This window comes from Akebia trifoliata, chromosome 16 (genome assembly GCF_017979445.1).
Source record: "Akebia trifoliata isolate Shusen 1 chromosome 16, ASM1797944v1, whole genome shotgun sequence".
Classification (NCBI taxonomy): Eukaryota; Viridiplantae; Streptophyta; class Magnoliopsida; order Ranunculales; family Lardizabalaceae; genus Akebia; species Akebia trifoliata.
This window is the reverse complement of record NC_141390.1, coordinates 5828907-5855040: the sequence shown is the minus strand read 5'-3', so window position 1 is coordinate 5855040 and position 26134 is coordinate 5828907. Positions and strand designations below refer to the sequence as shown.

The 26134-nt window shown below is 34.8% G+C and overlaps 1 protein-coding gene across 2 annotated transcripts; it reads left to right on the top strand.

The window, feature by feature from the left end:
• The first annotated feature begins 833 nt into the window (after positions 1–833).
• Positions 834–21958, top strand: LOC147382425 (2-isopropylmalate synthase A-like). 2 transcript variants are annotated; one of them, XM_086428644.1, is made up of 12 exons: positions 834–1591; positions 2911–3124; positions 3207–3287; positions 9271–9363; positions 9501–9587; positions 10935–11035; positions 14178–14211; positions 14300–14374; positions 16988–17071; positions 17227–17361; positions 21115–21260; positions 21475–21958. In XM_086428644.1, the coding sequence occupies exons 1-12, from the start codon at positions 936–938 to the stop codon at positions 21605–21607; spliced, it is 1839 nt and encodes a 612-aa protein (XP_086284770.1). In that variant the 5' UTR covers positions 834–935; the 3' UTR covers positions 21608–21958. The 2 variants fall into 2 exon arrangements, with proteins under 2 accessions (XP_086284770.1, XP_086284769.1); XM_086428643.1 differs by having other exon boundaries at positions 21112–21260.
• The last annotated feature ends 4176 nt before the right edge of the window (positions 21959–26134 follow it).

Below are 26134 nucleotides of genomic sequence, written 5' to 3'. Positions count from 1 at the left end.
GTAAAGGTGCGAGCTTAATTAAATTTTAATCACATTATCTATTAAAAAAGAAAGCTAGAAATGTGAGAAAGGCACCTACAAGTTGGCACATATTAGAGAAAGTAAAATAAAATACTTATTATTAACATATTAATACTTATATCAGATAAATAATTTTTTTTTTTTAATAATATTTTCAATTTCATCCAATAATTTTTAGATAACAGGTTACCAAACAGTTCAGCATCTTAACAGCACAATTAAACAGCATGTTACCAAACAATATATTCAATTCAGCAAATTGCTTCAGCAACAACAACTTTCTCTCAGCTTCAGCAACTTAATTCAGCATCAGCAACTTTATATACAGTTTTTCCAAACAGAGCAATAGTAGGCCCTATCACCTCTTCTCTCATATCTGCCAGTAAAATTGCTGCACGGGTCCCACTTGTCCATTTGAAATTTGAGTGCAAGTCGGATATAAATATCCTTTAAAAAAGTGGATAACTAGTTGGATATGATATTAATATCTTTAGGATAAGTGAGTAAAAAATTGGATACCTATAATCGGCTATAGAGTTGCATAAAGATAGGGAAATAGCTTCCCTCCACTCATTGCCAGTCTTAATTTTCAACGAGGTATTTCAAATTTGAACGAAAATGTAAAAATGTGAAATAAATTCAAAATACCACGTGTCATGTAACAAGCAGGTTCCTTCGCATTTTGAAGCGCGCTGTCAGCTTATCCAAAATTCAAAAATAGCCAAAGTATCGCACAGTTGGGATGACGTTAGCAAAAGTTTGGCGTGGCAATAGCAACTCTCTTGAAACTATCAAGTTTGAGGTGCAATGAATCTTGAGGTTTATCAGGCTTTCTGACAAGTCTAAAGTGTTCACTCATCCATTCTCTCCTCTTCTACGAAGACCAAAAATCCCTCTTTCGCCTTCTCTTATTCATGGCTTCTGTATTCTTAAACCCTAATTTCTCCATCACCAACAAAACCTCAATACCTAACAACCATCTCTTTCGTTCTCAATTCTTCTACAAACCCTCATTAAACACTCAACAACAACAATTCCTCTCAACCAAAAACACCATCAAATGCTCTCTCTCTCGTCGCCGCCCCGAATACATCCCAAATCGAATCCCAGATCCCTCATACGTTAGAGTCTTCGATACAACTCTTCGCGATGGCGAACAATCTCCAGGCGCCACTATGACTAGCAAAGAGAAGCTCGATGTCGCTCGTCAGCTCGCAAAGCTTGGCGTCGACATTATCGAAGCTGGATTTCCTGCATCGTCGAAAGACGATCTCGAAGCGGTTAAAATGATCGCTAAAGAGGTCGGAAACACGGTCGATGGAGATGGACATGTTCCGGTAATTTGTGGTCTTGCGAGGTGTAATAGGAACGATATTGATGCGGCTTGGGAAGCGGTGAAGTTTGCTAAGAGGCCCAGGATTCATACTTTTATTGCGACGAGTGACATTCATTTGAACTATAAGTTGAGGAAGTCGAGAGAAGAGGTTATTGCGATTGCGAGGGAAATGGTGAGTTATGCGAGGAGTTTGGGTTGTGATGATGTTGAATTTAGCCCTGAAGATGCTGGAAGGTTAGTTTTGATTATTTACGAGTGTTCTATGTAGAATTGATCCAAAATGTTGGCTTTTTTTTCTTTCTCCCTATTAATTGATCTCTTAAATATGAAAAATTTCAGATTTTTATGGGATAATGAATTTTGATTTCAGTAGAAGATGCATAACCTTTCTGGTTCAATTACATTCAAATGTTCTTCCTTGATGAAGTGAAAGCGAATAAAATCCTTGATTGCTCAAGGAAGAAGGAGCAAAGTCTCTTGAATCCACAAGAGTGTAAAAGAATAAAATAAAATATTTTGTAAATTAAAATTTTGGAGCAAAGTCTTTATTTGATTGATAATTAAAATTAATTAAAATGCTCTAGAAGACCTCTACTTATAGGGAAACCCTCCTTGTTTAATAAGAAAGAAGGTAGTAATTCTAAACTAAAAATAACAAAGAAAGACGCTTTCCTAATTGAACTAGGATAACAAGACATAATTTAAATAAAAGAGTATTAATTACTTTCCTAATACTATTTGGACACAAAAAAAATTAATTAAAAATATATTAGAAATATTAATTGACAAAATCCAATCAGTTAGGCTTCAAATTAGGTCCATTGGAGAGGTGTGGCTGGCCTGGAAGTTGGCCCATGCTATGGTTAGACTGAGTTGACTTAGTTCTGGGTTGCAGAATTGCTATGTCCTAGTCGTTCCTTGCTGTTTTGTTGTTTGTTTTTTTGTTACTGTTATATCTTTGTTCCTTTCTCAGTTGGTCATGTCACCACTTTATTTATAAAAAAATTTGCTTATAAAAAAAATATTGGATGATTTTTACGAAGGCTTTCCAGTTTTTAATGGTTGCTCAGAGCCTCACACACATGTGAAGTTTGTGATTTTTTGAGAAATGTTTGATCCAGTTTATAATTCGAAATACTGAAATATTTTGATTTTTTATGTAAATAAATGATACACATGTACCCAATTTTTTTTTTCATTTCCAAGCTAGTTTGCATTATTTCCCCCTCCCCCAACAAAAAAAAACCTCATCTATGTTATAAAAGTTGTTGATAATACCCATTAATATGCCGCATTTTATGTCCTGGAGTTTTAAGGAAAAGTGTATCTATGTTGTATGCCTCTAATTGTTGTTGACCATTTCTTTATACTATATTTTTTTGTATAATGGAGCTTTTATGAACTGGGCTCACACTTAATGATTTGATGGAAATTGAATGTCAGATGGGAATGAGATATATAATGAGATCTGTCTTCTTTCCTGATTCGAAGAAAGTATTCTTATTTAGTGGTTGTTTGTTTCTTGATTTTGAATGTCTCTGTAATCTTATCAGGTCCGATAAGGAGTTCCTTTATCAAGTTCTAGAGGAAGTTATTAAGGCTGGGGCTACGACCCTCAACATCCCAGATACTGTCGGTTACACCTTACCTAATGAATTTGGGCAATTGATTGCTGATATCAAATCCAACACCCCTGGAATAGAGAATGTGATCATTTCAACGCACTGCCAGAATGACCTTGGTCTTTCCACTGCCAACACAATAGCTGTATGCCATTGCTTTTTCTGTGAATTTATTGCTGGCTTGGAAAATATGAGGTTTACTCACTTCTTGGGCCATCCAAATCCAGGGGGCATATTCAGGTGCGAGGCAAGTAGAAGTAACAGTCAATGGCATTGGTGAAAGGGCTGGGAATGCTTCCTTGGAGGAGGTACATGTTTCTCTTTTATACAGACATTATGTGGTGCATATCAGTCACTGTTCACATGTTTGGAAGATTTTTAATTGTAAAGGGCTCATGTGCTTTTTGACTTTTCATTTCCTTCAGATACTTGATTGTTTTTTATTCAGTTGAAAGTTATTTAATTCAGAGATAAAAACATTTTTAGGTGATATGTTCTCTCTATATTTTATTCTCTTAAACAACAATCAGTTGTTAATTATAAAATCAATAAAATATTTGTAAAGGTGCTTGTTTTTCGTGAAAATTCAATGAACCTACTGTTCACATTCTTTGGTATATGTTATGAGTGACATGCAACTACATGTGTTTGGAAGAGAGGTGCATGATCAAAAGTTGAACTAATTCCGGTTAGACTAAGTTGGGGAAACTTGCAATGGATAAATTGGGCTGGAACCGACGACCTCAAAGTTGTTTTGCAATGTGTCAAACCACCATAACACAAAGAAACCACTTGCATGAAGTGCTCACGTCCATATTGGGAATTTTGATGCAAGATCTTCAAGGAATTTAGGGGAGTTTTTGTTTATAAATGTGAGTCTTCGTGTGACTAATGAGGCTTTGATAGTCTTTCTGTTGTAGGTTTTTGCTGTTTTTTCATTGTTTTGTTTCTTTCCTTGTTTGTTTGGTAGGTGATGCCTTGACCACCCCCTCTCTCTCTTTAAATAAAATTGTCTCTTACCTATTAAAAAAAGGTCGACTTGGTATCGATTCTCAAGGCAAAGCCCATAAACCTTTTAAAAGCTCCCAAGCATTCCACATGATTTTACTGAACATAAACGGGATTAAAGAAAAACCTGTTTTGGATTACCAGAAGGAATCACAAAGTCTCTCGTAGTGGCATTTTGCTTAAGAGATAGTGAAAACAAGTTGAAAAATTGGGTTTAAGAGGCAAGACTTGAGATCAACGATCCTCCCGGAATTTGGTCCTATTCCTTGACCCCATTCTAAATACTATTGTCATGCCCCAAGATCCTAGCACGCATACCATGGTTAAGTGTTAGAATCTTGAGGCGTGAGATATTTCCCACATAGTTATAAACACATATAACTCAACAATTTCAGACGATGATATCATATATTGTAGCTAAAGCATAACTAAATATGATACATAAATAAAAACAACAATCCTCACGCATAACTCCCTTTATTTATATATAATAGAAAGAAATAATGATGCCTACTGCCAATAATATACTAACCTGTTCTCTCAACATAAACTGACCTACTATCTATTGATGCTCACAACACACAAATCTACTGATCTCGAAACTGCAACAATCATGAAGCTGATCATCGATCACCGAAACTTCTTGAAACTGAGATGATTGGTAGGGTGACTTAATGGGGGAGTTACCCATAAAGAAACGTATATTTAAAAAATCATAGTCCTAATGTTTAGATTAATCACATTAAAAGTAGTTATAAAAATATGCAGGTTTTATTTCAAATAATATCAACTACGAAAATAATTAAATTAAAATGTTGAAATAACTGCATTTAAATAATTTAACTGAAATACTGTAAATATAAACATTCGAAAATCGTCTCGGCATCAACATAATATATAATCAATAATAGTGTGTTAGAATAAAGGTTTGAGGATCACGACTTATGTGAACATCTCAGTTAAGATATAAATATGCTCCAATACTTCACTGGTGTGGAACACTATCGTTAATTCGTGGTTTTATGGCCAGTAAGGCAAACCAAAAGGGGGTAGTTATTCGGCTCAAGTTGGCTATTTGACCAGGGCAATAGTGAAACATGCTTTCATAACGTGGGTCAAATCCGTTCGACTACTCTAGATTGCTAATGATCATTGGCTAGCTAACTTTGTTTATACCCATTGAGCGTGTGTGCAAACCTCAAATAACTCTAGTTTTGTACATACACTACCTTTACATCCTGTTCTCTATTAAATGTAGAAGGGAATTTCCCAGATGTCGAGAGTAGTGTTGATCTCCAAAGCATCCCATACTACTAGGGAAATCGGACATCTCAATCTATATCCTAAGAGTAATGTGTTGCTTCGGAAAGGTACTAACTATTCTTTATAGGGTATTCTTTAACCCTTTAATAGATCACTAAAATATATATAAGTATAATTATTCTTTATGTTTTCAAAGCATTAAACGTTTTTTTTTATATTTGAAATATGAAACTATTCTTATTTTTTTTCAAAACATAAATTAATTTGAAAAGTAATACTCAATATGAGTATGAATACCTAGCATATTGTCACAACATGCACCTCGTAATCACGCAAGCTAAAACTAGGAAATAAATAAAACCTCACGATCACACGAGCTATATCTAGGAAAATAAAGCACACTTCGCAATCACGCGAGCTAATCTAATGTACCTGAGTATTCATACACCATACACATCAACAAGTACAATAATACCAACAATAACATACAACTAGGATCTCTTTTGAAAAATCAATTTTTTCCCACCAGTCTAAACCTTGAAATTCTTTTACAAAATTAATAAAATCATTCTTGACATCACTATAAAATTTCTTTCAAAAATATTTTTTTTCAAGAGAAATTTTAAAGAACAACTTTTAAAATTAAAACTTTTTCCTACATGTTGATGTCAACAAATAAAATCTCCTATAACATAAATACAACATCGATAAAATCAAAATTCTAAACTAACAGCATGAATTTTTGTTAAAATACCTACATTGAACATAAATTTTGAAATAATCATTACTTTGAAATAAAAACAGATTTTTTTTCAAAACAAATCTATGACTATAATTAAGAAATTGGAAGTTCCCTACCTCTTCAGATTCAATTCTTAGCTTCTGAACTTGGCTTGAATCTTTAATCAACTAGTCCATCTTTTTATTCTCTTTCATTTCTTAACGAGAATAACAATACCTAAATTAAAAGTCAAGAGACAAACAACTTTACGAGTCGACTTCTCTTAATAGGTTTACATAAACGAATGTGAATTAGGTCTTTAGATTCATAAATATTTTTCTAAAATATCATTTTGGATTAATTAACTTAAATCATCAAATCAAACTCACGCAAAACTATGTTTCTCGATAGTTTTAAACCTACAAACAATACCTGATTGACTTATAAACTATTCCATCACATCTTTGATTCATAATAAACAAATTCTGTAAAATTTATTCTTCGAGATACATAACAAAATTTTAGGACCCCTTTCGAAATTGCACACCATAAGAATTCACAACCCAACTTTCTCAATCAAAGCGATCACTCCTATACTTGGCCTAAATTATCTCATTCCAAAGGGCATGATTCGCATCTTGAAATCTCCAAAGCCATTTTCTAAGGAGAGCCATATTCATCTTCCTAAGCTTCTTAATTCCAAGTCTCCCAAATTTTTTAGGCATACATACCTTCCTATTCCATTCATTGTCATTCCATAAAATATCACAAATTATCTTTTCAACACTCTTGGGCAGAAAAAAAGAGGAAATAAATTGGAATGCTTGAAAGCGTTCTCTTGATCAAAGTCACTCTACTTCCCTTTGAAAGATAAATTGATTTCCAAGCACTGATTTTTCTTTTGACACGTTCCACAATTTGCTCCCAAATTGTATTACTTCTGTAAGTCGTTCCTAATGGAAGCCCGAGATAGGAGGTGGGAAAAGACTTCACTTGACACGCCAAGTTAGTAGCCAACAACTCAATAATATCAATCGTTCTCACCCCAAACAATTTGCTTTTGCTCAAGTTTATTGCAAGACCCGAGGTAGCTTTGAAGCAAAACAATAACCCCCTAAGGAATCTCACCTGATCAATGTTGTCATCGAGGAAGACAATGGTGCCATCCGCAAATTGAAAATGAGAAATAAGAGGTTCCTTGTCATTGTTGTCAATGTAGAGTTTAGTTCCACATCGGACACTAACTTGTCATTGTCATTGTTGTCTCTCTCCTTATAAGCTCCTAGGCCTCTCCACTCGTTGCCAATTGGTTTTGAGTTGGACCCCAAAATTTATCATGGTATTAATGCGGGCCTTTCTCTCCATTACATCACCCAACTCATATCTCCACGTGCTTTGGCCCAGTCCAGCCCACACGTGCGGGGGCATGTTGTGTTTGGTCTCACATTGGACACTCATTGCCTTGTCTCTCTCTTTATAAGCTCTTGGGCCTCCATTCATTGCCAATTGGTTTTGAGTTGGACCCCCAATTTATCAGTCAAATGCGGTCGCATATTCGCATATGCTATTTTCAAAGTGAAAATCGCATATGCTACAATCGCATACCCCAAATTATGCTATCTGCAAATATGCGAGGGCATACTTTTGTGTGAGATGGCATATGCGATTGTGTGATGGCATATTTTTCTGTATTATTCTTCAATTTTTTTTCTTGCAGCATATGCCACCGCATATGCGATGTGCGAAATCGCATATGTGAACCAGCATGTGCTGGTCGTACATGGTCTCATATGCTATTTAACAACATTGGTCCTTGTCATTTTGGCTTTTTTGGGGTTTCCCTCTTAGAGCGTCCAATCGCATTCTATGAAGCCTTGTTCCTTTTGCCATATGCTGGGGGCTTTGGAAGGAGAGGAATAAATGCACTTTTGAGAGAAGGGAGCTCCAATCACATGATCTTATTCTATCAGTTTTGGGTTTTTTGTTTTTCTGGGGAATGGTTTTTAAAGAGTTTAAGGGATAATAGAGAGAGACTAGAAGGCTAGGTGCTTTTAAGCCCTCAACTCAAGACTTGTAACTGGACCCTAGTATAGGGAGGCCTCTTGTGACAGACAGCTTTAGCAGCTCTTTCCTTATGATTTAGGCCCAGCCTTGTGTATTCTTCTACCTAGGAGAGATCAACAGCAGCAACCTATCTTCATCAACCTTTCCCTTCTCTTTGATAGTTCCTGAATGGTTTTCTTGATTGAATGTCGACAATTGGATTACCTTCTATTATTCGAGATGAAAAGAAACTTGATTGTTCAACTAAGAATCTGAAAATCGAAGAAAATGGCCTAAGCTAAGGGCCTATGTGATAAGTGCGGTTCAGGTAGTTTTAATTAATGCTGAAAAGCAAAGTTTTCACCGTATTGTGAAGAATCCTTTGTCATCTTCCGTGAAACCACGCGAATTTTCACTTTTCCGGAGCTAAATCCATATTTAGAATTTCGAGACTTAAAGGCAAAGGCACCACTCTCAAGAGTAACTTATGAAGGCAGATATCTTTTTTGAGGATTTTGTGGTAAGGTGGGAGTTTATTTGTAACTTGGAGGTGGACTAAGAAGAGGTGTTGTTTCTTTTTGTCTCTCTTTCGATAAGTTTTGTTGTTCTCCTTGGGATCACCTTGACCCTTTATTTCTTTAATAAAATTTTAACTTATCAAAAAAGATAATAGGGTCCTCTACGTTCACTTTAAACCCAGACAAGGCCCCGATATTTCAGCTCTTCTTAGCATCCTATTAAAGGCTTCAGCTACAATCAGAAATAATAAAGGAGACAACAGATCCCTTTGTCTTAGCCCTCTAGAGCTCTTAAAAAAACCGTCTGAACTTCCATTCGAGCTTAAAAAAAGGGTAAAAACTGATTATTTAAGGATAACCTAAAAAAAATACCAACAACAATGACATTTGAGCTAGTGTGAAAATCTACAAAGTGTATTTTTTTTTGATAAATACAAAGTGTACTCCTTTGAAGGATCTTTGAGAGCAGATGTGCAGTGGAGTAGCATCGCTCTAACTTTGTCAATTACTTGATCAGTAGCTTGTACTTAAAAATGCGCTTGTTTCATTCATTCAAAATGCACCAATTTGGACTAAATGACAACCATTTACTCATACTAAATGTTTGATTCCTCTGCAATATAACCCCAGAACTTTTTAAGAAATGCCAGCCTTTCTTCCATTTGAGATTTTACTTCATTCCCTCGTTATCTCTCCGCTTTTGTTGGCTAAAGCCTTTTTCCACCTTTTTTTATTTAGGTTGTAATGGCAATAAAATGCCGTGGTAAGGAGCTACTTGGAGGGCTTTATACTGGGATCAACACCAGACACATTGTTATGGCAAGCAAGATGGTATTTTCTATTGATTTCTGTTATGTCTATTATCTCTTTTTATGTCCTTTCTTTGGTAGATGCCTTTAGCTATGGTTGCCTCTTGATGATTAGTTTCTTCTTTATGTAAATTTCTTTACTTTGTAATTTTTCCCTAGGTGACAGAGTATACTGGTTTGCATGTACAACCACACAAAGCAATTGTTGGAGCTAATGCCTTTGCTCACGAAAGTGGTATCCACCAGGTTGTTGATTTTCTTTTGTATATTGCTAATGCTGCCGTGTTTACTGTTTCCTTAACTTGTTTTACTTGGAAGTCGTTCTTATCAATTGGTTACCATTTACCACACATTTTATTATGGTTATGCTACCAATTTATTTCCAAAGCATTGGAATAAGGTTTCGATGATGATGATCATGATGACGATGACATGTTCCCAATTTATTAATATCATCTGAAATGTTTGGTGCTATTATACTTTGTGTGCAACAAGATGGTGCAAACAGTATGTTTCTCCTAATCCAACACTTCTAGCAAATTTGTGTATAACATGGATAGTGTTTATCAAATATTCAGTAATGTTGGTGTGTGACTTGTGGACGTTTGGGGGATTGCCATTTCTTTTTGACCAATATAAGGGCATTTGGAGGCATTGACATTCACTTCCATAAAGCATAGATTTTACAAGAGGGAAAGCATTTTGGTTTTGAAGTTGCTAAGTTCCCTGTTTGGGTTGACATTAGAGAAGTGGCAGGCCATGACCAAAGATCCTTAACAAGTTTTTTGGGCTCTGCGCATTTTAGAGGCTCTAACAAAGCCGAGACCGTCTAAGCAAAGCTTGTGTAGACAGAACTGACTTCATTAATAACTTTGGTTTAAAGACTGAAGATTGTTAATGGAGTTTCACGTACTGCTGTGGCAGAAGACTGATAAATGCCATTTGTTGGGAAGGTATTGGACAGACCTTGGGGATTCCATTATATCTCTAAGTTCAGATCATTTAGCGAATTCCTTGGTTATGCAAAGAGTTTGTTCCTTCATTATACATGGGGAATTCCATACTATACATGTCCTTTCATATATTATACCTTTTAAAAATTAGTTATAAAAAATGAGAAGACAATAATGCCGCCTTCATAATTATATTATGTTCTTGAAACATGTTCATTAATTTGGAGTTTTAGATGATTATAAATTTATGTATTCTGAATTCCGATAAAGATATCCTGAAAATTTTCACCTTGCATGTAATTTAAACCTGAGCTACCCAAGTTGCATAATTGTACCTAGGGGGAATGCATATTTCCGAATTGTCTCGACTCTTGCAGAAATATATATTTTGCACTTTCTCAACATTTTAACAATTGTTTTTTTTTTTTTGTTGTTGAAGTTTATGCAATGTTTGTCTATTTCTTCTTGTTTGTTGTGGTGTGTTCTTTTTATTTATTTATATACCTATACCTATATCATCAATACCAAACACAATGTGCATTTAGTTGTTCCTGTCTTTCGGAATGTACTTATATTTACTGTCCTTCATGATTTAAGAGAGTTCTTAAAGTTAATGCCTCAATATTTGTCCATTTTTTAGGATGGAATGCTAAAATTTAAAGGCACATATGAGATAATTTCTCCTGAAGATATCGGGTTATCTCGATCCAATGATTCTGGTATTGTCCTTGGGAAACTTAGGTAAGTAATTCATTAATTATTTTTATCTTCTACGGTTTTCTAATGGATTCAGGTGGACTTGTCGTTGTCTTTATGCCTTTTCTGATAAGTCAGTGATTTCATTATTATACGAGGAAAGTACAAAAGGAGGTAAGAGAATTCCCTAAACAAAGAAAAACTGGGAAGCAAATGCCCTATGCACAATTTTCTTATATATATACCCTCCTTAGACGTACATTTGGATACACTACTAGCCAATCATCCTGAAAGATGAGTTCTAACTTACCTGATTCATTCCTCCTATATTGAACCACGAATCGGTACGAAGTGAATCAGTTTTCGGTACGTTTCATTTTAGGTTTCTGGAATGTGACAAACCACATACCAACAGATTTGCAAACCCAATTATTGCAGTTCACTGAATTTTTTTGATTGGGTTTGGCAAACTCAATATAACATTCAGGCGAACTGAAATGTCAAGATACACTATATAAGCTTGAAAAATTCGTGTTTATGATGTATTCGCTTGAGCTCTTCATCCTATATGTAATAGAAACAACTAAGGAGACTTTCTGTTTTATTGAAAAATTTGTTTACAATGTATTAGCTTGAGAAATTTGTTTACGTCTCTTTTTCTTATATGTAAAAGAAGCAACTAAGCAGAGTTACTATTATATCTTTGCGTTTTCTTTTCCTTAGAGACATCTTTAATTTTCCCATTAACTTTAGCTTCTCTTCAGTGCTAGAGTCATCATCAATGACAAGTCCTTGATTCTTTTCGTCATCTTCTAGGTGAAATCAAATGAATATATATTTTTTTTTCATTTGCTTTTTGAGTATGAGTATTTAATGGTTATTGTTTAGTTAATATATCACTTAAATTCGATTTGGCAATGGTTTGAGATGCAATAACTTTTTTTGTGTGTGGAGATTTTTGTATGTTTTAGTTTTGTTTCTCTATTTCCATATGCAATATATAATCTATTAATGGTTCTTTCTATATTTTATATTTAGAATTATAGTATTATATGCATTTTATTTCTGTATAATGTAGAACTTTTTTACATTTTGGTCGTATTTGTAACTTGTTGACATGGTTTAAAGTTTCATTTTGTTTTGGAAAATTTCGGCATAACATTCTGGTTTCGGCTGAGATCTGTATGAAACATTGGTCCTGAAAATTGAATGTTTCGGGAATGTTTTGGATTGGCTTGGAATGTTTTGGTTGGGGCCATATTGGTTTTTCTTCTGATCGAAGCATTGATTTTAAATATTTACTGCTTACATTCTTGCATTATATTTATAAGTGACCAAACTGGTAAACCGAACTAGGGAACTGAAAAATTAATTATCTCTTCCTACTCCTACGAATCAGGTTCATTCTAGAGTGGTGAGCAGCGAACCTAAATTCAAACTGATCCACCCAACGAACCAGGGAACATGGAGCTGAGATATCCGTAGATATTCTGAGGCAAAATGTTACTTATATTATGATTGATGGGGCTCTTGCTGGATGCTATATACCCTCTTTTGATAAGTGTAACCTTTATTAGAAGAAGAAAAATAGAAACATGGCCTTAGAGGTTGAGAAACAAGGTACAATATCGGTCTATGTCATCTTCAACAAGGTCCTATTAAGCACAAAATCCTCGGAAAACAGCCCATCAAACGTTAGACTAAGTGAATATGATAGATACAATACAAAGGATGATTGATTGAGCATGCTGTTGAAAGTCATTTTATCTGTGCACATTATCTGTATAGATGGTACTTGCTAAAGCATATGATTCCTGAAGAGTCTTGGCTTCTTTCATTGATTGATACTTTTCTATCAGCATAATTCATATAAATAGGAGTAACCCCTATTTGCAAAACAATATACAAAGTACTTGACGTATGAAGCATCCATGGTTCAAAGTTTTCTTCTGTTTTGCTATGTTTCGGCCGAATATTCCAGTTCCAGTTTTGGTCAAGACCAGAATAACAATACCCTAAAATTCATTGAATGTTTCAGTTGATACACCCACACACAGACTTCACCACCTCACCAAGGTGGCACCTTGTTGAAATGAAATTTTAAACCTTCGAAGCAACCCTTCAAGACTTAAGCGAGAGGATTATAGAAAATCAGCCTCCAAAGGGCATACCATTGATTATAAAGGCCCATTGTGGTCTTGTAACTTTGATATTGTGATGTTTGTAGTGCAATTTATGAGGTACAAACCTATAATTGACCTATGATACTTGGATCCTTCTAAACTCAATAGCATACCCATTTTGACACCATGGATTGGGAATGAGTTTAGGTATGGGATCTGAGTTGGACAGTGCACCGCCATACCGAATGTTATTTATTAAAAGAAGGGAAAATTATCAAAGAAGGGCCAAATCTAGTTATTTATCTAAAACATATAATATAAATTCCAAAAACCAACTTGAATTGCTTTACTGTCCAACGTTTTAGTAACTCGGTGACAGTCCAGTGTTTTATGTTATTTTATGAATTTGAATGATGAAAATTCCCGAAGGCCGTAATAGGTAGAGGGACATTTTCTGTATTTTCATTTAAAATACAATGTAAAACGCTGGATTGTCCAGACAGTTACTAAAGTGCTGGACAGTCCAACCTTTTAATTTGTTTCTATTAAATTTCAAAAATTAGTATTTTTTTAGATAATTAATGAGAAAATTATCCCTTTATGGTAATTTTTTGTTAAAATGATATTGAAAAGCATTGAAGTACTTAAATAAAAAAAAAAAAAATACTACATATTAACAATGCAACCATGTCCTAGTACTCTTATGATTTCGGGTGCAAGTTGGAAACATTGACATGATCATTTTTGCCACCCTGTACCCATGTTTTTAGAATCCCATCTTGAGGTGTTACCTCGGTCGGGAAAAATTGAGACTGTCTTGATCAATACATTACAAGACATATTGAGACAAACCTGAGAGAGGCAGTCCTACACGGTATCGTTCCAATCATCAGTGAGTAAGGACTGAGACGTCTTGGCATGGACAATCCAAGATAATATGGAGTTTTGAACCATGACCGAGCATAGTAGTTTCAAACAAGGCTGTTGAATTTAGATGATCAATTTCCATTTTTTCTTCTCTTTTGAAATGTGCAAAATAACATTTCCAAATTTCTTTCAAACAGTGGACGACATGCTCTAAGGTCTCGACTTTTGGAGGTATTTGTAGTTTACATGTTGTGTTTAGTAGGATGATTTTTAACGGGCCTGGATTTTTATGCCATTATTCTTGTGACCTTTTTTTCAGCTTGGTTATGAATTAGATGGTAAGGAACTTGATGATGTCTTTTGGCGTTTCAAAGCAGTGGCTGAGAAGAAAAAGGTGAGGCAGGATAAAATGTTGGAATGTGCTTGTATCTATTGATTGGTTTTTGGTTCTCACAACTAATTGCCATAAATGCTTGTCAAAAAGTGTTTGTCGCAAATTTTCTACAGGAGATTGTGCTTTATTATTAGTAATCCTTGCCCACCTGATTTTTTTCCCATCTCCCCAGATTAACTATCATGGGAAGTTTGAAAAAATAAGTTTGACTTGGAATGTCTCTAGATGTCAACGTCTATGCAAGTTGGACAATTAAGTAGACCAGTTCTAACTTTTTTAATAAAGAGACGCAATTATGTGAATAAAAGCTTTTGGAAAACAAATTTGGATAGCATCAACTATACTGAAGGAAAAATGTACTTCTGTTTGGGAAATTGCAGAGCAACAAGAACAGGCAGCCAAAACTGCTCTTCAATAACTTGATTAGTCGTTCTTCATTTTAGCTGAAGTGGCTTAGGTGATGAGTTTACATTTGTTTTCACAATATTATCGTGAAGCCCTTGAATTGAATATTAGTTGTACTTGTTGGCACTGCCTTGTACATTTCATAAGTCCCATCTTTTGTTGGTAGTACATGGTATGTGGGAATAGAAGTTTCTTAGAAACAGTCACACTTCGATTACAATTTTCTTACTTCTCTTGTATTGGTTTATTGATTTAATGTGCTCAACTGAATTTCCATTATTGTGCAGTGTAGGTATCTTATAAATTGTAATTTTCAGATTTGGTTTCTAGGTTGAATTTCAGATTTACTATCTGATTCCATTAGCAAGATGAAATTAGGGCTATCAATAGGTGTGTTTGGGCCTTGCTTGGTTGAGCCCTAACCTGGCCCTAAATCGTATCTTATCTTACGGGTCGGATTTGTTGGTTTGTTTTGAGCTAACTTCGAGGCTTAAAATAAACCTAGGAAAGAGCAAGATCTTCGGGGTTGGTCCTACCTCAATCATCTCTCATCTTGTGGGCTTACTGGTATGCAAAGTTGAATCCTTCCCATCTTCTTACTTTGGTCTTCCTCTTAGTGTCACTTACAGAAGCAAATCCATTTGGGACCTAATCATTGAGCATATAGGAAAAAATAATAGGTTATTTATAAGGCAAAGTACCTTTCAAAAGGAGGGAAGTGACTCTAATTAAGAGTATCCTCTCAATATCCCAATCTACTTCTTATCGCTCTTCACTATGCCAAGGAGTCTTGTGGCTTGCTTTGAGAAGATGATTAGGAACTTCTTATGGAATGACTAAGAAGGGAACAAGAAATTGCATCATGTCAAGTGGAGTCAGATTTGTTGTCTTAAAAGAAACGGAGGCTTTGGAATTTGAAAGATAGGGATAATGAATCAACCTCTATGGAAAAGGGCTGTGAATATTTGGTTGGGAAGGATATAATTTATGGAAGGTGATTATTAAGGCAAAATACGGTGGTGTGATCCCTTTGGGCGGGAAAGTGGGACTAAAATTAGTAGTTATGGGTGTAGTTTTTGGAGTGGTATTCTCAATATTCTTTTGGAAGTTAGACAAAGGATTGCTTTCAAGATAGGATTCGGATTTAGAGTAAGATTCTGGGAAGATCACTGGTGTGGGGTCCTACCACTCAAATTTCAATTCCCCAATCTTTTCATCATTTCTCAGAAAAAAGAGGAATGAGTCTGAGATTTCATGGTTCAAACTGCATGTTAGCTGGATTGGGATTTTGGTTTCAGAAGAAGATTCATTGATTGGGAAATTCAAGAAGTGTCTAGATGAATTGATATCATTTCTCGAACATAGATTGGCTCATTGGGGGAGGATTTTCGAGTCTAATAAGCTAGCAAAGATATTTTTTTTTTCTTCAGTCAAATTGTTTTATAACTCGCTAAATTCCTTGAATCAAATTTCCTTTCCGAACATTTCCATTTGGGGTCCAAAAGTCCCTATGATGATCTATTTCTTTATTTGGTTTGCATCCCTTAGGAAGATCTTAACAATTGACAAGCTCTTATGCCAATGGGTTTTTCTCTAGCTAATTTCTTTTACCTTTGTAAATCGAGCGGGAAATCGGCTAAAGGAATTACAGGTCATCAATGGCTAAAGGAGTTGGCCAACGACTAATAACAAGTGAAAATACTGAATGTCCCAATCTAGAATAATGATTAATTGTATAAAGTTACATATTTGTACGGATGCTTATGGATAAGGGTTTGTCAATGTAATTGTAGAGTCAGAGTGGGTATTATTTATGTTCATAAAGAACTTAATATTTTTGTGGAATTCAGATGTATTTTATTATTATTTTTTTGATTTAAGTAAAATAATTTTATTAGAAGAGGACGAGATGGCCTTAAAAAACAGCAAACAAGGATTAGATCCTCCCTTTACAAACCAAATCCCATCTAAATAAAAATTCCTCATAGAAGAAACCTCTAAAACTCTCTGTACTGTTTACACCACAAGAAGAGAAAGTGTATTTTTACACATAAAAACTTCCTGGGTTGAGTTTTTCTTTCCTTAAGATTCTTCCATTCCTTTCCTTCCATAAACCCCACCACACTGCTAGAGGAATAAGGTTCCACAAATCCTCTCTCTGCTGTATTATTGGTTACTCGTGCTTACTCAAAGCTGTTGGTCATGCAGCATCTTTCTGATGGTGACCTAGAAGCACTGATCTCAGATGAAATTTTCCAGCCACAAGCCGTTTGGTCTCTTGGTGATCTGCAGGTAAATCTATTATTCATATTTTGGCTTGTACTCCAAAGATTTTTTTTTTAATTTTTTAATTTTTTAAAAAGATTTTTAAGTTGGGGCATGTTCCAAAGCTGGCGGCTGGCTTAGACATGAATAATTTATATTAATCCTAATGGATCACTGCACAGGTTACATGTGGAACTCTTGGTCTTTCTACAGCAACTGTAAAACTTATAGGTGAAGATGGAATGGAACATGTTGCTTGTTCGGTTGGAACGGGTCCGGTTGATGCTGCTTACAAGGCCATTGATCTCATTGTTAAGGTCTGACCTATAAAAAGTTATCACAACAACTTATCCTCTAAACATTAACTATTTTATTTCATTGCATGTTTGCTTGTTCTTTCCCTTGGAAAAGTAAATGACTTTTTTGTTTTTTTTGATTAGTATAATTTTATTAATAAGAGAAAGGATACAAAGAAGCAAAGGCGGTTGAGAACTTGAGATGACCAATCACAAAGCAAGCACTCTACCTATTACACAAAGAGTCCCATCTAAAAACGAAGTCTTCAAAGAAAACAAACACCTTTAAAATCAGGCCACATCTTACACCAAAAGAATAAGAGACCTAAAATGTTTACAATGAGCTCCTGGATAGATGTTTCCAAGCCTTTCAATATCCTCCTATTCATTCTCCCTGTGAACATAGGTAGATTCCAACTTTGGAAAAAAGAGAGAGACGAGCAAGGAACTACTCAAGAAATCTTGAAAAGGCCAAAGAAATAGGACCACACAAGATAAGATGCTTTACAATGAATTAACCAATCTCATATCTACCCAAGAAATCTTGAAAAGGCCAAAGAAATAGGACCACACAAGATAAGATGCTTTACAATGAATTAACCAATCTCATATCTAATATCCTGTTTAGGTGCATATCTTGCAAAACCTATCTTTACAAATTATTGAAGTGAACATAAAAAAAAACTGTAAAATTACCCTTAAGAGTTCAAATATTGGTTAAACCATCTCAGGTTGTTTGAGGTGATAGGAAGAATGCCTAGTGCTGTTTAGGTTTAATTGTTTCTTGTCTTATACGGAGGGCATTAGGACTACTAGCAAACATAAGAGTTCACCATATGCAAAAGGCTTGATCTTCGCTTAGAAGAATGAAAATGTTTCAACTGTGTGATGACCCTCAAATTATTTATTTTCTTGGCAATATCTACTTGATTGATCTTAGGTATGGACTGCAATAGGCTTTCAAATTTGTTTATTTCACTAGTTGGGGGGGGGGGGGGGGGTTTGCATGGCATGGTTAATTAAGAATGATGTAGAACACATTGCTCTTGATTTTCTATAGAAAATGGACCATAAAAAGGTAAAGAGAAGAGAATTTTCATGGCAATTCAACCTATCCAGATCTGACCGAGTTGACCCAGTTTGATTGAGTCAACTCGGTTTGACCGGTCTGGTTCAGGTTGACCAGATTGGGTCCATACTCAACCCAATTTTGATTTTGGCCATATGTCTTTAGTTTAATTGAGGTCAGTTTTAAGTTATTTGGTTAGTTTCTATTTTGTCTAGTTTCTAGTTTGTTTATTCTCTAATTTGTTTTTAGGTTTCTATTTTTTTTCTAAATTCTTTTTCATTCTTTCGGCTATGATTAGAAGTGCTTTTTAAGTGTTCAAATTCAGTAATAATACAATTAGAAAGTTACTAATATTTATAAATAGATTAGAAAGTAGCTTTTTAGTATTTTAGAAGGTTTCCAAGTTATTATGATGAAGTAATCTATATAAGGAGTTTCAAAAACGAAATTCAATCAATTCAATTCTCTTTTCTCTCTTAGTTACTTTCTAATTCTTTGCTTTATTTTATTTAATGTTATTGCTTGTTTATCAATTGAATCTATTGATTCACACATTTCTGCTATGTCAAAGACCCTCTAAATATCTTTTCTATAATCTTAAGTTAACTTCGACAGGTTTCTTGTAAGTCCGATCTGCACCCTTTTGGGAGTAGAATAAGAACTTGAACAAAAAAATGATAGGTTTTTTAGTTCTCTTTTTAAAACCCTAGGTCATTTTTGAAAAATTGAAAAATTGCCTTATGTAGAAATTATGGATCGCTACAGTGTCAGCTGCAACGATCCATTTCAGATCTAGTATACCCTGTTTGGTCATGATTTTCATTACTTGTAAGCAGAACTAGCGTTTGAGGTCAAATGAAAAAAAATTCAGTTTTTAAACCTTCTTTCTAATCCTTTTGGCTGTGTCAAAAAAATTTATCAATTGAATTTTACAAAAATCATTCACCATTGTAATGTCAATATGTCGAAACGTGTGGATGACTGAGTTACTTGGATTTTTGCACTATTTGGTTGAGTAAATTCAATAAGTTGACTTGTGAGTTGTTGATAGAGTGTTCTTCCTCATCCCCAATAGTTGGGTCATGAGTAAGGCCATAGGTCATGGGTCAGGTTGCGGGTCCCAAAAATCTGGGGTGTGACAGGTATGAGGGATTTTGGTGCTTTTGTGGGCCAAAATTTGCTAATAGATTGGGTGGATTTCAATTGGTCACACAATTGCTATTGTCTTGGCATTGTCAAAGAAGGCCAACTACAATTCCAACTAGAAGAAATATTCAAGTTTTGGTGATTCTAAAAGAGTAAGATAAAGACCCAAAGAACTTTGATGGAGATAATGAAAGCATCTTGTTAACACTTTTCAATAACAAAAGACATGGCTCTACTGCTCTAGTCAAAGTGGAATGAAGCAAATTTGTTTAGCAACCCCATATCTTTGAGGTGGGGCTCTGGGGATGATGCATTTTGTTTCTTATAATGACATGAACACACATAATGCCTCGACAGATGGAGCTTTAGATAGGGTTGAATTGAGTAATAGCATTCATGTTGCATACCCCAATGTTTGGGATGGGGGTAGCGTTCGGTAGCAAACACTTAGGGAGCCAACATTTTGTCCTATATGGGTTAGAAATTTTAGATTAGGCTGATTTTTTGTGAGGATGATTTCTATGGTGGGGAGATCATCTTCACAAAAATCAGCCCATTCTGAAACTTCTTACCTCATCAAGAGTGGTTTACAAGTTTAAGAATTGTGGACCGTTAATTTTTACTTTTAATTTGTGAACCACTTTTGATGGGGTTAGAAGTTTCAGATTGGGCTGATTTTTTGTGAGGATGATCTCCCCACCATCCTCAGAAAAAAAATCAGCCCATTCCGAAACTTCTAACCCATTTAGGACAATGCGTTGGCTCCCTAACGTTGGCTGCTGAATTAAACTATATATATAGGGGAATGTTAATGTTCAAGATGTTGTGGGGACGTTAGCATTCTACAACACTTCACATGATAAATACTTGTCTCTCACATAATAAATGCTAATGGCATTTAATCTTTATAATTAAATGTCTTGTTTGCAATAAATGATTTGGCAATCAATGCAAACAAGCATTTATTATGTAAAAAATCAATATATCCCTATTTTTTCACTAAAAGACAAAATGAATAGAGGTACTATTGGAAAAAAAGTGTTGGAGAATGCTAACAGCCCAATGAGGTCGTGCATGTTAGTATTCTCGTGTATATATATATATATATATGAGTGGGGCTCTATTGACTCAAAATTACACAAGATCTTGATTGTGTACAAATCGAATGGTAGAGATTTTATGCATATCTCAACAATATATATTCCAATGATACTTATCTCGACTCTGATTCTCAACCGTTGGATTTTGTATTTCAAGCTCAGGATCTTGTGTCAGTTCTTGAGTCAATATATATAATAACGGAGGGTATCCCACAACCCTATGGTCACACTCCCTGACCTAACGGTTGGGATGAGTTGTAGATGGTGATGATGATGCTGGAGTATTTTTTTTTTTAACATATAATTTTGGCCAGACTTAAGATGATGATAGTGGTCTTGTTTCTTATTGTTCAACCTTTTCGTACTGATTTCCCATTTCCCTTTCTGCTGAGACCAAACTGAGCATGATTTAAATGGGAAAGCTCTCTGAGCAGTAGTTTTTTCCTAATCTTTTAGCAGGCTCCAGTAATACTTCTCGAGTACTCCATGAATTCAGTCACAGAAGGCATCGATGCAATAGCTACCACACGGGTCGTAATACGTGGAGAGAATGGCCATACATCCACTAGTGCTCTTACTGGAGAAACTGTCCATCGCACTTTCAGGTGCTGTGCATACTCATGATGAATTCCCTTTAGAGAGATTCTATTGCCACACCAACTCTTGCTAAGCTCAAACCAAAGAATTTACACCCATCTTGATGCGCTATCAGTAAAAGCTGGTGTGGCAATAGAGGCTCTCTTCTTTTTATTGTAGGTTGGTTATCTTTATCCTTTTCACAACATTTTAACCCTCAAGTTTCAATTTTGTTTTCAACAGTGGAACTGGGGCAGGAATGGATATTGTTGTGTCCAGTGGTCGGGCCTACGTGAGTGCACTAAACAAGATGTTGGGTTTCAAGGTTGCCTCCACATCAAAGGTTTTACCTGAGAGTTCTCAAGTTCCGTCTTAAAAGATGCACAATAACCCATCATCTATTTCTTCCTAGCACACACGCTTCATACAAAGGGGCCAAAACTCGTTGAAAAATCAATGTCAAAAGTATTTTTCCTTCTTTTTAGGTCTATTATCCATGTTTTGTTTTTTTGTTTCTTTCAAAAAATAGATTTATTTATTATTATTCTTTGTCCATAAATGGGTATTGAATTGTTAGTTTTCTGTAGGAAGTCCATGTATTTTTCTTCGTGTAGAATCTTGTTTTGACTCAGCTAGGGAAGGTATCTTGGGTTTTTGATTTGGTGATTCTTGTTTATAAAAATTGGTGTTTAACTTATATTGGGAAATGTCAAACTTGTTTTATCTAGTCTCTTTCTTTTCCCTTATTTATCCTTTTATTCTCTTTCGATCGATGAAGTTGATTTGCTGGCTAGTTCTCTCTACCTCATTCAATGGTTTACGGGTTCTCCTTATCAGATGGAGGAGAGGAACAAATGGTTACATGTTCAAACACTGAGAAACCTGACATTAGCTTTGGAATTGTGTTCTTAGTGATAAATTTTTTACAGGTTCTACGCAAGGCCTAACTTGGGTGGGGCCTATCTAACCTGAACTAACATGATGGCTATTAATTGGATCATCTGATGGTGGGGCCCTGCATGTTCATCTCAAGGTTGCAATTGGATAAACTAGGGCCTGATTTGTTTTTTTTTTTTTTTTGGGCCCATTTTGTTCCTTGTAGGGTTTGTTTGATTGGCAGAGAATATTAGTTGGCAAATCATGTGCCTTCAAGGCAACTGTTTGAGCACAACATAGAAAATTTTGTGAAAAATTATTATTTTTTATTTGATTTGCATGAAAAAAAAAAAATTATTTTAATTTGACTTGCGGTAATTATACCCAAAAAAAAAAAAAAAAATGATAAAATCATTTTTTAGTTTGGGAAAGATTTGAATTGTTGCACCCCAAAATCTAAAATTATTAGAGAATTACTATTGGCACCCCAAAATTTTTGGAGAGCTACTATTGGCAGGTTACGTTTTTAATTATTGCACTCCAATTTCTTAAATTATTGACCACACCCAAATTAAAGATTAAAATACATTCTTCAAACATTACAAAGGTTTGTCTCAACATTCTAACATTTTGTATAAACAATCTTAATAGTTTACAATTATGATTAGGTTCATAAAATTTTAAATAAAAAAAATAGATCAAATCTAGCAAATAATCATATAGTTTCTTTTGGCAACCCAACTTTTAATTATTATTTTCTTTTTTTATTTCGTGCATAGTCAATAAAATTTGGGGTGCCAATAGCATCTTTCTATATTTATTTATAGAACAATATTGATATAATTTAAAATTAATTATACAATCAGAAATTTACAACCAAAGAAAAAACCCAAATTGATTTAGATAATTTAAAATTTTTTTTGATAAAAAATAATTTTTAACAATTTAAATATTTATTTTATAAATAAAGTTATGATTTTGTTTGATTTCAAATTTTTATTTATTTTTATTTTATTTTATTTAGCTTTATTTATAAAACAAATATTAATTTTGTTTGATTTGTCGCGTGGTAGCAAATCAATTTTCAAGGGGGAGGGGGTAAGAAAATGATTTGTCATTAATGAAGGAAAATTAGGGGTCTTTGCAAATCGTTTTTCGTGTAAATTTAGAGTTTTTAACGCGTTAAACATTGAAAAATTGTCATTTTTCATGTTTTCAATTTCCCCCTAATTTTCTGTCCAATCAAACATACCAGTAGGTCAAAAGAATAATAATAATAAAAAAAACTCGTGCTGAAGTGACCCCCAAGATGGACCTCATTTCACACTTTCTTAGTGTGGAGGTGTGCACAGAACTATTTAGATGCTTTTCACTTGGATCTTGATATAAAATATTTATGGTTCGAACACACCTCCACATCAAGAAAGTGTAAAAAACTCAGCTTAATCATACTCACTTGGAATTAATTGAAGGATAAGTTTTTGTTTGTCAAGGGATTCAAGAGAAGAAGATTGTTCTCTTGACAAGAGACTCAAAAGGAAAATGAATACTTCTAAGAGATGGACTGAAATTTCATTAATTCAACTTGCAAATCCAGGATTAAAATGATTCATTCTCAATCGAATCAAAATGAGGTCCTTTCTCCATTTCCTATAACATGTCGAATTGCCCAAGATATGTCATGACCAGCTTTGAGAATTTTCTTCCATGCCCATGAGAGTTTGCATGGTCTAGAAGTGATTCGACTTATTAACAGTTTTTGCTAGGAAATTCTCCATAGGGAATGTCATCTAGATGAGCTTTGACAAAAGATCGATTTTATCTTCGCATCTATATGTTGGTTTTATCATTTAAGCGAAAGAGAGAGAAGATGTCATCTATTTGTGGAATGTTTTGACATTCATTTTAGATCAAACGAAAGTTTGTCGATTAATTGATTATTTAGAAAATGGTGTGATCACAACAGCAAATCTCAAGCAGCTCTTTTGCATCTAACGACACCTTGAAGATTAAAGAGGTAATGCATCTTCTAATGAAATCAAAATTCTTTATCGGTCTTGTGACATGATTGCCTTGATCAAGCTGAAATTTCCTTTGAGTTCGGATTATAAGTAATTATTTCTTATTTTGTAATTGTACTTCTATTAGGATACTTTTCCTTCCAGTGCTGATTTTCTAATTAGAAAGTCTTCCCTTGGCTGATGTGGCACGGACATAGAAACATAGATCTTATTCCTCGGGATGCACATCTGAACATTTTTATGGGAATGTGCAGTTGTGTATCCCGAGGAAATATCTATGATTCCGTGTCTGTGACACATCAGCCGAGTATCGACCGAGTGAAGACTTTCTAGTTAGAAAATCATTATTCTAAAATTAATTAGAAGAATAGTTGTTATTTATAATACATGTATTGCTACTTTTGCTAGGGCTGTTTTACTTTTCTTGCTTCTGTTATGTTAGTTTTTAAATTCATGGGAATTTTAGTCTAAATTGTAATCTCTATGAGAGCGATGGATATCGTTAATGCTAATAAAATTGTTCTTGAAGAAGAATTTCTAATTCGTCTTTGTCTTTTAAGTTCGAAGATTAGTAAAATCTTAAGGATTGCACCATTTGGTACCAGAGCCAAAAAGATTCACTCATTTTTTTTCATGGTGCCCATTGTTCGCGAATTGGGAAAGGAGGTCCAAGTGCTTAAGAGACTACTAGGGAGATTCAAACGTTATTAGTGAAGTTGGACAACAAGATTGATGGGGGCCTCTCATACCATCCAATTATCTCCAAATGATCACTGGTAGCACAAAATTAATGATCTTCAATCTGATCTAGATGGACGACAAGAATCACAACAATCATATGGTCACAAGTCACAACCATCATTCTTTTTCACTAATATTGGACTACGTACAATACATAATGGATTTCGTAAAATTTGAAGGCCAAGATCCAATCCAACGGATTGGGTTCTTCAAGTTGAGCTCTTTAAACGCTTCAATAATCTCATGGGTGAGCAGATGATCGCAATGGTGCTCATCCATCGATGGATGCAAAATACAATCGGTCATCTTGCATGGCTGCAATTCACTAAAGCCTTTATGCCTCAGATTTGGATCTTTAAATTGTGATGACCCCAGATGAGCAATCTCAAAGCTTTGTCTAACTGGTATGATGAGGGATCATCAAAACCCAATTCAAAAGGATCTCTAATCAGGGTTGTCGTCCTCTCGAATCCTACCTTGTTTGTTGCTTCAGCGAAGGTTTGCTCTATGATGTTCGCATTAGTGTATGCATAACTCTCCTTAAAGGAAGTAAATTACTTGTGCATTGTGGCTATTATTGAAAGATTAGTGTAAGGCTTCTTCCATGAGAAGCACTACTATTGGAAAATAGTGTACTAAATTGGAATAATTCGATGAAGGAAAGTTTGAGACTTCAAGGCTTGAATCAAGATTCGATCTCTTTTAGACAAATTTCTCAACCACTTGGTTAGAACCACGAGTACACAAGGGTCTAAGAAGTATTACTTGTAGAATATAGTGAAACCTACACTCAAATTGTTAAATTGGATTATTTATGATCCGATTTAACCTAGAACACTTAGAAAAATTAAAAACTAATGATTCCAAGTTCTTAAGCTCGGAAATAGGAGAACACGTGATTTTTCGATGTAGCAATGTGACTTCTGGTTGTTTATTTATAGCAATTTATGTGTCTATTGACCAAAAGTCATGACCCAATGTCTCTTGGGTTGGGAGTTGTTGGATTGTGTTTGATCTTATATCTAATGATTCAGATTGCATCCTATCGAAGGTATGTCTCTCGTGTCTTATCATCAATACTTATTGATTGAATCTACCTGATCTAATAATTCTTATCATGTCTGATCGGACACCACTCGATCTAATGGATCCGATCGTTCTCAATCGGATACCAAATACAAACCAACACACTCGATCGTTTTGATCGGGTACTACCTTGCGACGATATGTAAGTACAAAGTGCACCCTAAACATCCAATCGTACA